The sequence below is a fragment of the Chelonoidis abingdonii genome, chromosome 1 (genome assembly GCF_003597395.2).
Source record: "Chelonoidis abingdonii isolate Lonesome George chromosome 1, CheloAbing_2.0, whole genome shotgun sequence".
Taxonomy (NCBI): domain Eukaryota; kingdom Metazoa; phylum Chordata; order Testudines; family Testudinidae; genus Chelonoidis; species Chelonoidis abingdonii.
Window position 1 is genome coordinate 10,920,487 of NC_133769.1, and position 12,846 is coordinate 10,933,332.

Genomic DNA, 12,846 nt, shown 5'->3' on the forward strand with positions numbered 1-12,846 from the left:
CCCTGGGACAGGGTGAATCTAGTAACACACACACAGTCATAGGACAGGGCGACCCCGCCCACCTCACCCCCTGGGTCACGGGATGGGGCGACTCCAGACACACACACACGGTCATGGGACAAGGCGACAGCCCCACTACCCCGCCCCCCGGGTCACAGGATGGGGCGACTCCAGACACACACACACGGTCATGGGACAGGGCGACTCCAGACACACACACACGGTCATGGGACAGGGCGACACCCCCACTACCCCGCCCCCCGGGTCACGGGATGGGGCGACTCCAGACACACACACACGGTCATGGGACAGGGCGATACCCCCACTACCCCGCCCCCCGGGTTGCAGGACGGGACGACTCCAGACACACACACACACACAGTCATGGGACGGGGCGACTCCAGACACACTTGAGACAGGGCAACTCCCCCCTCCAAATTCCCCCCCACAGGGTCACAGAATGGGGCAACACCAGACCCCGCCCTGGGTCATAGGATGGGGTGATTCCAGACACATACACATGGCTAACGAGACAGGGTGATCCTCACTCCCCTCCCCTCTCCATGGGGTCACAGGATTGGGCAACACTAGACACCCCCCACCCCCAGGTCACGGGATGGGATGACCGCACTCTCCTCCTCGATCATAGGATGGGGCGACTCCAGACACCCCACTCCTCCCACGTTCAAGGGATGACACAACTCCAGACCCCTTCCACTCTTTGGGGTCATGGGGATGACTCCAGACACCCCCTGCCCATCCTGGGGTCAAGGGACGGGGTGACTGCAGACACCCACCCCCCAGAGACAAGGGATGGGGCGACCCCACAACTATCCCTGAGGGTCACGGGACAGGGGGACTCCAGACACACACACCCGGGTCACAGGACAGGGCGATGCCCAACATCCCTCCTCCCACCGCGGTCACAGGATGGTGCAGCTCCAGCCACCCCTCAGGGTATGGGTCAACTCAGTTCAGACATCCCCCACCCCCCGAGCCCTGGGACACGGCCGTTCTACCCCAGCCCCAGGCTGCCCAGCCGCACTCCCCTCTTCGTGGAATGAGGACACCTGGGAAACCCGGGGGCGGGGACGGAGCACGTGGGGGAGGCAGAGGAACGGTCTGAGCTGCTCAGTGCTGCCTGCCTCTGTCCCTGCGCCGCCCCCTCACCCGGGCCCCCACGCAGGCCCCCGGACAGCAGCCCGCTCTGCCCTCGGCAGGGCATCGCTGGGCCTCTACCCTGAGAGCCGGGGGAGCGGGGGTCGCCGGCGCCCCGTCCGCGGCCACCCTGCCTCCTCCTGCAGCAGCACGGACCGAAGCGGCTCCTCGCGCCCCGGCTCCCTGGCCCTCCTTGCACGGAGCGAGCGAAGGCAGCCTGGCCGTTAACCCCTGGAGGGAAGCAGAGGAGGGGGAGGCTGCGAGCCCTGCATCACGCTCCTGCTCTGCCCAGCACACGATGCGTCAGCAGTACATTCACGTTCCCACTGAAGGACAAAAGGATGAGAGAGCAGCCTGCGCGGCTGCCGCCTGCACCAGCACCACCGCGGGGAGCCCGGGTGCCAGGGGAGAGGGCTGCCGCCGGCACGGCTAGGAAGGGAAGATGTTACCGGGCTCCGGTGTGGCTCACGCCGCCGCTACTGCTGCTGCTGCCGTTTGTGCCGCTGCTGCGCCTCCTCCGCCTCCTCCCGCCGCCACCGCAGTTGACGGGCAACAAAGACGTTAACGGCACCGGAAGGCTGGCGCCACAACTCACTACCTCAGAGCCGTGGGGGAGCCGGCCGGGGCCACAGGAGGGGAGCCGCCTGCCCTGCCCATCCTGCGCCGAAGCTCAGGCTCGGCGCTAACGCTGGCGCGCTCCCCTCAGCAGGACAGCAGCACTTCAGAGCGGCCCCCCCTCCACACGGCCGCGTGCCCCCTTCCCCCGAGAAGCTGCCGGGTCGCCGCAAAGTGCGAGGAGGCTGCAGCCGGGCAAGGCACCGCAGCCCTGCACACAGAGGGAGGGGGGGCGTGCAGTGACCACTAGCCTCCGGCGAGCCCCAGCAGAGCCCCCCGAGGGGAGGGGAGCGAGCACGGAGCGGAGGAAGAGACTGGCAAAGGGGCAGCGAGCAGAGAGAGTGATTCTCTTTGGTTCCTTGTCTGGCTGTTCCCGGCGGGGGTGGGGGGGGGGCAGGGTGCATGCTCCAGCGATGGAGCAGCAGCCCCAGCAGCTGCGAGCAGCAGCCTGCGCTCGGAGCCAAGGACAAATTTGCAAAGCGCTGGCAGCATTGCTCCCCGGGGCAGAAGGCAACTATGCACCTGCCTAGCCAAGCGGGCCTCACCTCCAGCCGGGCTCCTTCCACGCTGCTTTCCCGGCTCCTGCTTTGGATTTACTAGGAGCCATTTTGTCTTTCACCCCCTTTCCCCTTCCCCCCTCCCCCTTCCTCCCCTTTGTTCATTCAAAGCTGCACCGGAGAGGGGAAGGGGGGGATGGAGCAGCATCCTGTGGCGAGAGCTTAAAGAGCAGCTCACAGACCCCTTCCTCCCCAGGCAGGTGCCAATTACAGAGCAGGGGGCTTGGCTGGGGGGAAGGGGGGGGGGCTTTTGCTTTGCTTCTTTTTTTTTAACCCCATTTTCCCTTGACTCCCCCCAGCTCCCCCCCCCCCTTTGTTAGCTGGAAAGAGGAACGAATAGCTGGTTTAAGCCAAGGGAATAGGGCCCCTTCTCCTTTCTGTGCCAAATCCCGGACAATGGTGAATTATGAACGTGCCACATCATGAAGCTCTTGTGGCAGGCAACTCTGCACCACACCTGGAATGCTGCCCTGCTCTCGGTCGTCTACCTCACGGCGCAGGTGTGGATTCTGTCTGCAGCAGCTGCCTGGGCTGGAGCCCCGAACTGCCCCTCCGTCTGTTCCTGCAGTAACCAGTTCAGCAAGGTGGTGTGCACGCGCCGCGGCCTGGCAGAGGTCCCTCAGGGCATCCCTTCCAACACCCGCTATCTCAACCTCATGGAGAACAACATCCAGCTGATCCAAGCGGACACCTTCCGGCACCTGCACCACTTAGAGGTCTTGCAGCTGGGCAGGAACTCCATCCGCCAGATTGAGGTGGGTGCTTTCAATGGGCTGGCCAGTCTCAACACCCTGGAATTGTTTGACAACTGGCTGACCGTCATCCCAAGCGGGGCCTTTGAGTACTTGTCCAAGCTGCGGGAGCTGTGGCTCAGGAACAACCCCATTGAGAGCATCCCTTCATACGCCTTCAACCGGGTCCCGTCCCTCATGCGCTTGGACCTGGGTGAGCTGAAGAAGCTGGAGTATATTTCTGAGGGGGCTTTTGAGGGATTATACAACCTGAAGTACCTTAATCTTGGGATGTGTAACATTAAAGACATGCCGAACCTCACGCCCCTCGTGGGGCTGGAGGAACTGGAGATGTCGGGGAATAACTTCCCTGACATCAAGCCAGGATCTTTCCATGGGTTAAAGTCTCTCAAGAAGTTGTGGATTATGAACTCCCAGATCAGCCTGATTGAGCGGAACGCGTTCGACGACCTCACCTCGCTGGTGGAGCTCAACCTGGCCCACAATAACCTGACCTCGTTGCCACACGACCTTTTTGCCCCCCTGAGATACCTGGTGGAGTTGCACTTGCACCACAACCCCTGGAGCTGCGACTGCGACATCCTGTGGCTCTCCTGGTGGCTGCGGGAGTACATCCCCACCAACTCCACCTGCTGCGGGCGCTGCCACGCCCCGATGCACATGAGGGGCAAGTTTCTGGTGGAGGTGGACCAGACCTCCTTCCAGTGCTCTGCGCCCTTTATCATGGACGCCCCCATGGATCTAAACATCTCTGAAGGACGAGTGGCGGAGCTCAAGTGCCGAACTCCCTCCATGTCCTCCGTGAGGTGGCTGCTGCCTAACGGGACCGTTCTGAGCCACGCGTCCAACCACCCACGGATATCCGTCCTCAATGATGGGACCTTGAACTTTTCCCATGTTTTGCTAACGGACACCGGGGTTTATACGTGCATGGTCACCAATGTGGCAGGGAACTCCAATGCCTCGGCCTACCTCAACGTGAGCACGGCCGAGCTCAACACTTCCAACTACAGCTTCTTCACCACTGTCACGGTGGAAACCACAGAGATCTCCCCCGAAGACATCTCCCCAAAATTCACTAAACCAGTGCCAACAACTTCGACAGGGTACCAGCCGGCATACACCACCACCACGACAGTGCTGATCCAGACCACCAAAACGCCCAAGCAGATGGCGGTGCCCACTGCGGACACTAATGACAAAATGCAGACCAGCCTGGACGAGGTGATGAAGACCACTAAAATCATCATCGGCTGCTTCGTGGCGGTGACGTTGCTGGCAGCGGCCATGCTGATTGTCTTTTACAAACTTCGCAAGCGGCACCAGCAACGCAGCACGGTGACGGCCGCCCGGACCGTGGAGATCATTCAGGTGGACGAGGATCTGCCAGCGGCACCAGCGGCTCCGCCCAGTGTATCAGGTGAGGGGGCAGTTGTGCTGCCTACAATTCATGACCATATTAACTACAACACCTACAAACCGTCACATGGGGCCCACTGGACAGAAAACAGCCTGGGGAATTCGCTACACCCCACGGTAACCACTATCTCTGAACCTTATATAATTCAGACCCACACCAAGGACAAAGTACAGGAAACTCAAATATGACTTTTTTCAGAAATTATACATGCAATAGAATGCACAAAACAAAACAAGTCAGCAACTTTTGTACAGAGTGGGGGAGAGACTTTTTTTCTTGTATATGCTTATATATTAAATCTATGGGCTGATAAGAGAAGCAGATTATATTAAAATTAAAAAACCTATTTTCTAACTTGCAAGTTCTATTTAAAGCAAAAGGGGTGGGGGGGATCAGAACCTAAAACAAAACCGAGGCCAGACTGACTTTCTGGCGCGAGGCTGGGAACACACCGAGCGAAGGGCCAGGCAGGGAGCGGGGGAGGAAGGATCAGCTCTTAGGCGCTGTTCCACAGAATGCGGGACACAAACCCGTTTCTATAACCATCTTTTCTGAAAGCCCAACGTCGATATTTGCAGATTTATCTTATTTAAAAAAAGAAGGAAAAAGCGCCCCAAGAATTTGTACTGTGCCAAAATGTTACAAATGCAATAATGGTTTTTTTGTGGGGTGGGGGGGGGGGGGGGGAGAGGGAGATGGAGAGACCATGGGGCTAAATATATATCTGTATTAAAGAAAAAAAAGCCAACGTTTGCCATGTATTTCAGCAGGGCTGTGCGTGTGCCGGCTCTGTAGGGATCACATATCCCAACGGAGCAGTGAAAGAGAGAGAGAAATTGGCGTCACTCTCAGTCAAATGCTTCCACACTGCACCAGATTCCTGCAGTTCAGTTTAACCTGCTGCGCACAGGGACCATGTGTGTGCGCCTTTGACTTTCCCAGGAGGGAAGGGAGCAAGGGAAGGTTAGGTCAGGTTGGCTAGAGGACATCCTAGCAGCCTTGTGCGCTGCGTGTGTGTGGCTATGATGTGGGAGAGCTGACAGATGACTGTAGACTATGCTCCAATTTTAGGATTTTTTTACCATCTTTATTAAGGTGGCAAGAGCTGAAGTTTTTCTCCCCTCCCCAACTGCTGGGGTTCCCCAATCAATCGAGGGCTCTTTAAGATATCTGTCACCTGGTGGGGGCAGGAGCAAATCAAACGGGAGCTGCTGCAAGGCAGAAATACTCTCACTTGTTTATAGAAATGCAACCAGATTACGCATGGGGGAATCGTCAGATTGAGAGAGTGTCTCTTGCTCATGTGAGCATCTTGCAAACCATGGAAGGGGGAAAAGGCTCTCCTCCCTGGCACATTCACCCCCAAAACCAACTTGTGGAAGGTGTCTGGGGAACAGGGAAACGCTGAGGGAGGCCGAGCCCATTTCCAGCGGAACTTCTTTCCTTTCTGAGCTGAGCTTTTAACAAATAAAGTGAAAGGATTCAAATCTAAGGGTCAGAACAGACAGAGTGACTCCAGAACAATCGGCCTGTACTCTGAGAAACAAGTGTATTTTTGTATTTTAATAAACATTGTTCACATTTTTAATGACACGTCCCTAAAGGATTAAATTGACCCGCTGGCCCGAGGTGGGAATCAAACAGAATCAAACCCAAAGGGTTTTGACCTGGTACTGGTCAGAAAAGCCAAAATAAAATAAAGTGGGAGCAGGGGAGAGAAACCGAAGAGGTTCATTTAAAAAAAGCATTGAACATTTTCCAAGCTGGCTGGAGCCTCTCCTCAAATGAAATAAAATCACTGAGCGCCGGCAGCCGCAGCCGAGTCCGAGAGCTTCCCGGCTGGCACAGGGCCCTGGTGCGAGTGGGTGCATGGGGAACAACCAGCCCTACTGAGTTGCCAAAGGAGAGGGGAGAACTAACTGCAACCTCATCAAGCCGCTCCCCGCAAGCAATAACCCAGCTCCCCGCCCCCTTCCCCTCGCAATTAATGCTTGCTCGGGATTCCCAGGAGTTCTCTCCAGTGCAGGGTATTGGATTACCCACTCTCTGCATGCTATTTACACTCCCAAGTTCATGGTGCCGGAGGGCTGGCTTCCTGCCTGGGAGCCTGGTGGCCTAGCAAGGCTAAGGTGCATTAGCATACTGGTGTCAGAGAGGGGGAAGTCGTGGAGCAAGTGGGTGGGCGCAGGGGAGCCAGACAGGTGCCTGGATGGAAGGACAGACAAGGCAGCCAGGGCTCTCTCCCCAGCCTCACATGTTAAGCTGCAGATGCTGAAAGCCCCTGGCATGGCTAGTTTGCATGTAGGAATTAAACTGCACAAGGACTGGCAGGATCATATTAAAAAGAAGAAAAAGGCCAACCTGGCGCAGGGCCAGCCGGCGGCCTCCCTTGCTCGGGTCCTGCTCCCTGAACCGGAGCCTCTGAACCAGGCCGACCCCCACCACAGGGAAAGCGCCTGGCTGTCAGCACCGGACTGATTAGAAGTTACGAAAGGAGTCCGCGGGGCAGGGGAGGCCACCCGGCTGATTGCGGGGCGACCCCCTCAGCAAAAGCCAGAGCAGACCGCCATTGCGCGGGTCCATTAGTCAGCTTGAGTGCTGCACCTCAATAGACTCGGCCAGCAGAGAAATTGCACTGAAAGGAAATTCTCCCAGGGAGCACAGGCCATTTGAAAAGCAGCTGGGAGGGGGACGTGGGGGGCTGGAAGGAAGCGCAGAGGGACAAAGCCCATTAGCCCTGGGGGGAGGGGGGGGGATGGCCCTGCCACGAGAAGCTGTAATTGGTCCTGGCCAATGTTGCGGGATCCTGCATTAGCCCATTTCTCAGCTGCCCTCCCCCATGCTCTGCTGCCCCAGAGGCCTGAGCCGGCTCTGGGATGCTGGACCCTCCAGCCGCAGAGGATTTCCTCTTGTCCTCACGCCAGGGGATGGTCTCTGGGAGACGGCTGCTGAGTGAAATTTCTGCATCTGCCCCTGCAACACGACGGAGGCTTTTAAAGCGACCCGCTTTAGTTACCATAAAGGGTCACCAAATCTTTCCCAACCACGATGGGCCAACGCCCTCCAGACTCTGAGAATGGGATGTAAGGCGCAAGCTCCCCCCGCCCTGGTCACTTTCTTTGTGCCAACCGATGCCAGCTCCGCAATGTGCACAAGCCAGACAGAGCTGCCGGCTGAAGGGACAGTTCTTTCCCAGGGACTCCTGCCAGCCGGGCGTGACCCACACACGGGGGCTGGAAAGGCCTGTGTCCACTGGCCGTTCTGTGGGGCGCCCGGGATGGGGGGGGAAGGACAGGGGCCAGTTCCCCAGGCAGGCACAGACGAGGCAGTTAACGCTGTGATTTATAGGTTCCTCTGCTGTAAAATATTAATTCGTCATTAAACGAGAGAGGGGCTAAATCCATGAATGAATCACTCGCTAGCTTGTTCCAGGGGAGGGCGCGTGCTGCAGGCTGCCATGCGTGGGGCTGGGCTGGTGTGTGAACGAGACACAACAGGCTAACCAAAGGCAGGCCTCACCTCCGGGGTAGGCCCTGCCCTGATCCGACCCTGGCCCTCCCAGCGAGCCAGCCCCCTGCCCAAACTCCCCGTAGGGCCACGGGCCAGGCCGGCAGCGGCAAGGAACAGCTTGCCGAGCACCCTCATCCCACCATGCAGCCACCACCACCAGAGAACTTCCCCATCACTGATGGGCAGAGGAATCATTAGTGCTGATCCTGGTCCAGAGAAAGTTAAACCTGTCCCCACGCATCCTGGGACGCGCAGGGAGGGGAGCCCAGCCAGACGACAATGGCAGCCAAAGAACACAAGTCCACCACACCCTGCCAGGGGCTTGGGCATCGCAACCCCCAGAAACAGGGCACTGGCTGGCTGTACCCAGTGGGATCCTGCCTCCCTGACCTACACACAACTTTTGTCAAGACACCACATCCAGGAGGAGCCATGAGCTAAACCCCAAATCAACAAGCAGCCCTGTCAACCCCCCAGACCCAGCGGAGCGAGAGGGACCCCCCCTCCCCAGGGTGCTCTGGAGGAGGGGGCGGGTCACTTCCAATCTCCTGACAAACAGGCCCCCCCTTTGCCGCTTGGCGGAAGCACAGCCAGGCAATCTCTGGGCGTCTCCTCCTGCAGGCAGGGGCACAGGGCACTGATACCCCAACGAGACTTCTCACCGAATGTCTGCTGGGGGGCAAGGCTCAGTCCGCAGGAGAACCCGCCTGCCGTACCCCAGGGGTGAGGGCGAGGACTCATGGCCCTGAGACAGGATGGCACTGGGCTTAGCACAGACCGGTTCCCGCCCCGTTCCCTAGAATTAAAGAACAAATTGCTAAGCATTCCCCCACCCCCCAGCATTTCGGGGTCATGGATCTGGGGAGTATGCCGGTTGGTTTTGGCTCTGTGGCAGGAGTCTGCCAGGCCGCGTCCCAAGTTCTGATTCTCAGGACAGAGGCCTGGGCCAGGCAGGAGAAGACTGTCCTGGAAGCGAGCAGGGCAGGCTGTGTCTTGGGGCTGCCAGGACCCTGTGATCCTGCAGCAAAGGCAGGAAGGTCATTAACCTCCCTGCCCCGGGCTGCAGAGACCCCAAACCACTCACGGCCTCTGCACCTTGCAGAGCCAAACGCTCCAATGAGTCCGACTCGGCCAGCGCCCGCAGGAGAAGTGGTGGGAGTGTCTTGCTGGGGTTCTGTACATTTAATTTAGTCGGGTTATTTATTTATTTTGTGGAAACTGGGAGTGTTTCTGTCAAAACATGTGTCTGATTTTATCTTCCGGGACGGCTTCTATCACTCCGGCTGATCGGTTAATGAAAACGCTGCACCACTTCGTTCGGGTCTCTGCTCCAGCTCTGCCACGAACTGGGTCTGTGCTCCGGGCTCTTCCTGCGCTGTGCGCTCCTCCCTCCTATCCGGGGGGACTATCTCCCCCAAACCCAGACAGGCAGGGATCGGGCTGGAGCCACACAGTGGTTTTAGTTAAGCGCTTAGTTTTAATTTGGGTTTTAAATTAAAATACCAAAGCAAATAACGTTCTTGCTTCTAGCAAAAAACTGACTTCAGAGGGAGAGCGAAACCAGCCTCCTCTCCTCAGGAACCCGGCTCTGCGGCTCAGCGCTCCGGCGAGGGGAGAGCTTTTGGCCGGGGGTGAGCTGCAGCTGAGAGCATGGCTGCGGTTGAACGCTACAGCTGCTAGAGGCAGCAGAGAGCCCGTTTGCTTCCCTTTCTCCCCGAGCTCTGCCAAACTTTGCTCCCTGAATATCGTTCAGTAACGATTAAGGCTATGGGAGGCAGTTTATTCGGGGGCTGCAGAGACACGGCAGATCAGCCAACAGCCCAGGCCGAGGCCAGGAAGAGAAGCCAGCGGGGAGGTGTACGGGGATGGAGAGCGGGGCAATCTTTGCAGGGGATTCTGGGCAGAAGCCTTTGCCATTGTTTTCTCAGACAGGCAGGCGCTGGAATGGTTTTATGACTCCAGGGCTGGGCCCACCCCGGCACCCCCTTCGACAAACACCCCAGCTTGTTTGTCGAAGGAATCCCGAAGAGCCAGGCGTCCAGGGGGAGACGCAGGGACATGGCCAACAGCCACAGAGGGGTGGGAACAGCTTCCGTAATGGCCAGGACCCCCCGCGCCATCCAGCAGAACCCCCTACCGAGGGGGCAACTCGTGGATCACACGGAGAAGGTGGGGAGGGAGGAGACGGGACAGGCAGAGGAATCTGAGCTATTCCTCGGCCATAGCAGCCATGGCCTGCAGTACAGGACTCCGTGAGATGGGGAGCCAGGCCCTGCAGTCCGGTCTCCAGGGAAGGGGGCTGCAAGGGGCCCAGGGACGGCGGATGGAGCTACAACCTCCCAGGGCAGCTCTTGCTCAGACCATGCTCGGGGTGCATTAGAGGAGCTTGGGAAGGCAGCTCCCTCTGCGCATCGCTTGGGGGCGCGGAGGTCTCGCCGGGCCAGGCCCTGTGCATTGTTTTAGAACAATGCCTAGGAGTTGCGGTTAGTGCTGCTGGCAGACGGTGCAAGACCCTAACACCGCGCCCAGGAGTCCTTGTCAAAGCTGCTTTGAATACTCCTCCATCACAACCCCTCAGACACACCCACTTCGGCTCCAGGCATACCCGGCACCACACATGCCAACCACAGAGACCCCCCCCACAGGCCCGGAAGCCAACTCAGAACTGCGCCGATTCCCAAAACCCACAGGCCAGGCACCCCAGGGTAAAAAGACCTGGCGAGTTCCTCAGACGATCACAGACCCACGGGGTTAGAGGGACGCAAGGGCCAATCCCCTGCCATGATGCAGGCTGTGCTGTGTCTGAACCAATGGCACAATGACACTGGCGCAGGCTTACACTGACCTAGAACGACGCTGGATTCTCTCCCGAAAACCGACAGGATTTGAGAGACTTTTCAGTGGCACTGCACCAGGCTTTGCTATAAATGCTGTATAACTGCTAGCTCCTGCCCGCAACTGAGACGGGCCACGGGGAAGGGGAAGTGACTTGTCCAAGGTGTCAGCGGGATTAGAACTCCTGGCTCTCAGGGGCAGCACAACAGCCAGGTTAGGTGGGTTCCCCAGCTCTGGACTCTCTCAATGAGTCACGGGCGAGGCCTGTCGCACCCCTTCCCTCCCACCCCCGCAAATCACAGCACCAGGTATTTAATTAGCTGCAATACCCACAAAAGGCAAATATTTACTAACAAAGATGCACTTTCAAAAGAAGTAAATGTCAGAACAGCGCCGAGAAATCCCCCCCCGGTGCCGCAGCCTCCCCGTTCTGGGATGGCGTTGGCAGGGGTGTCTCCCACCACGCTGCTGGCACCTTCCAGCAGGAAGCTGGTTGGGACAGAGGATGCTTTGCTCCCGGTGAGGTGGGAGGCTGTCAAGGCTGCTGGGGCCTTGGGACCCCCTTCCTCTCCTAGCCATTCCAGGCTGAGGCTGCATTTCTTGTGCCGAGGGCTAGGGCGTGCGTCAGGGCAGATTCCCGCGTGATTCTGGCTTTCAGTGCCATGAGAACTGGGCAGCGTGACTGTTGGGAGTCCCCATGGGACACACAAGCCCAGCCTCACCCTGGGCCTGCTCTGTGAAGGGCTAGGTGGGGTAGCCCCAATGGAGAGCACTAGGACAAGCAGCTAGTTTTCCAGGGTGACCTGACTGACAAATAACTAAGCTCAGCAGATCTGCTCCCGGGGGGGATTCAGACCCGCCAGCGGGTGCCCTTAATGACACTTGTCACCCCTTTTTACTCCCACTACAGCCAAAGGGGAGCTGAAGTCTGCACCTCTTCGAGCATCATCCAGACATGCCAATCGCAGGGCTTCGGCCAAGCTCCTGCAGCCTCCACTGCAGACAATGGAGTTCCACAGATGTCATCAAGGGCTGAATTTGGCTAGCAGAATTCTTTACCACCGGTGATGATGCTTGAACAGGAAAGATCACAGCTTGCCTCCTACAGCCCAGGCTGAAGCCGCAAGGCTGGCAGCTAGGGGAAAAACAAGCAGTTGTATACTCTGAAACCAAGCAAATTTGTTATGGCATCAGTGTGACACAAGCCTGGAATCTGATGAGGAGACGGCACCAGTGACTTTTCCGAGTCAAATCATGCTTTGCAGAAGCAAAATCCTTCCCTCCAGTGCCGGCATCCCTGGGTGAAATCCTCTGGCTGTGTTATGCAGGAGCTCAGGCTAAGACAGTTCCCTTACACCCTTAAAATGTGCCAATTGCCTTTTGTCACGGAGTCTGGCCCTGCACCCCTCTTCCTGGGACCCACAGTGACTTTTATCCAGCCAGTAAAAAACAGAAGGTTTATTGGACAGCAAGAAACACAGTTACAGCAGAGCTTGCAGGCACAGTCCGGACCCCTGCCACTGAGTCCTTCTGGGGGTTCAGGGTGCTTGGATCCCAGCTAGGGATCCCCTTGAATTCCTCCCCATAGCCAAACCCAAACTGTCCTGCCTCTCCTCCTCCGGCCCGAACTCAAACCCTTTGTTTCCTTCTCCTCTGCCCAGCAGCTCACCCCTCGCCCCCTGCCGGCTCACATTCAACCTGACTACCTGTCCTCACCTACAGACATCCCACTGCTTTCCCGTTCCCCACACCAGACAGTCCCTACTCCATCACACCTTTTCAATGCAACTGAGCGACAGGAATCCTTCCTTGCCTTCGGTCACTTTTCCCCTCAGAAAGGCTTCCCAATTGGGCCCAGCTCAGTCTGCAGAGGGGAGGGGGACAGGATTAGGGTGACCCCATGCAGCCAGTAATGATGGTTCTGTCACAGGAGAACTTGCATTAAGGAGTCTGGCCTTGATTTTGGAGAAATTTCCTTCAATGGACCAGCAGCGTACGC

At 58.0% G+C, this 12,846-nt stretch overlaps 1 protein-coding gene across 1 annotated transcript; it reads left to right on the forward strand.

The window, feature by feature from the left end:
• The first annotated feature begins 1,645 nt into the window (after window positions 1-1,645).
• Window positions 1,646-5,146, forward strand: LRRC4 (leucine rich repeat containing 4). Its single transcript, XM_032778362.2, has one exon. It carries the CDS (start codon window positions 2,753-2,755, stop codon window positions 4,688-4,690), a length of 1,938 nt encoding a protein of 645 aa, XP_032634253.1. The 5' UTR covers window positions 1,646-2,752; the 3' UTR covers window positions 4,691-5,146.
• Window positions 5,147-12,846: the final 7,700 nt, after the last annotated feature.

Excerpts from the sequence above, each read along its gene's own strand:
- LRRC4 (XM_032778362.2), top strand. The coding sequence starts at position 2,753 with ATGAAGCTCTTGTGGCAGGCAACTCTGCACCACACCTGGAATGCTGCC.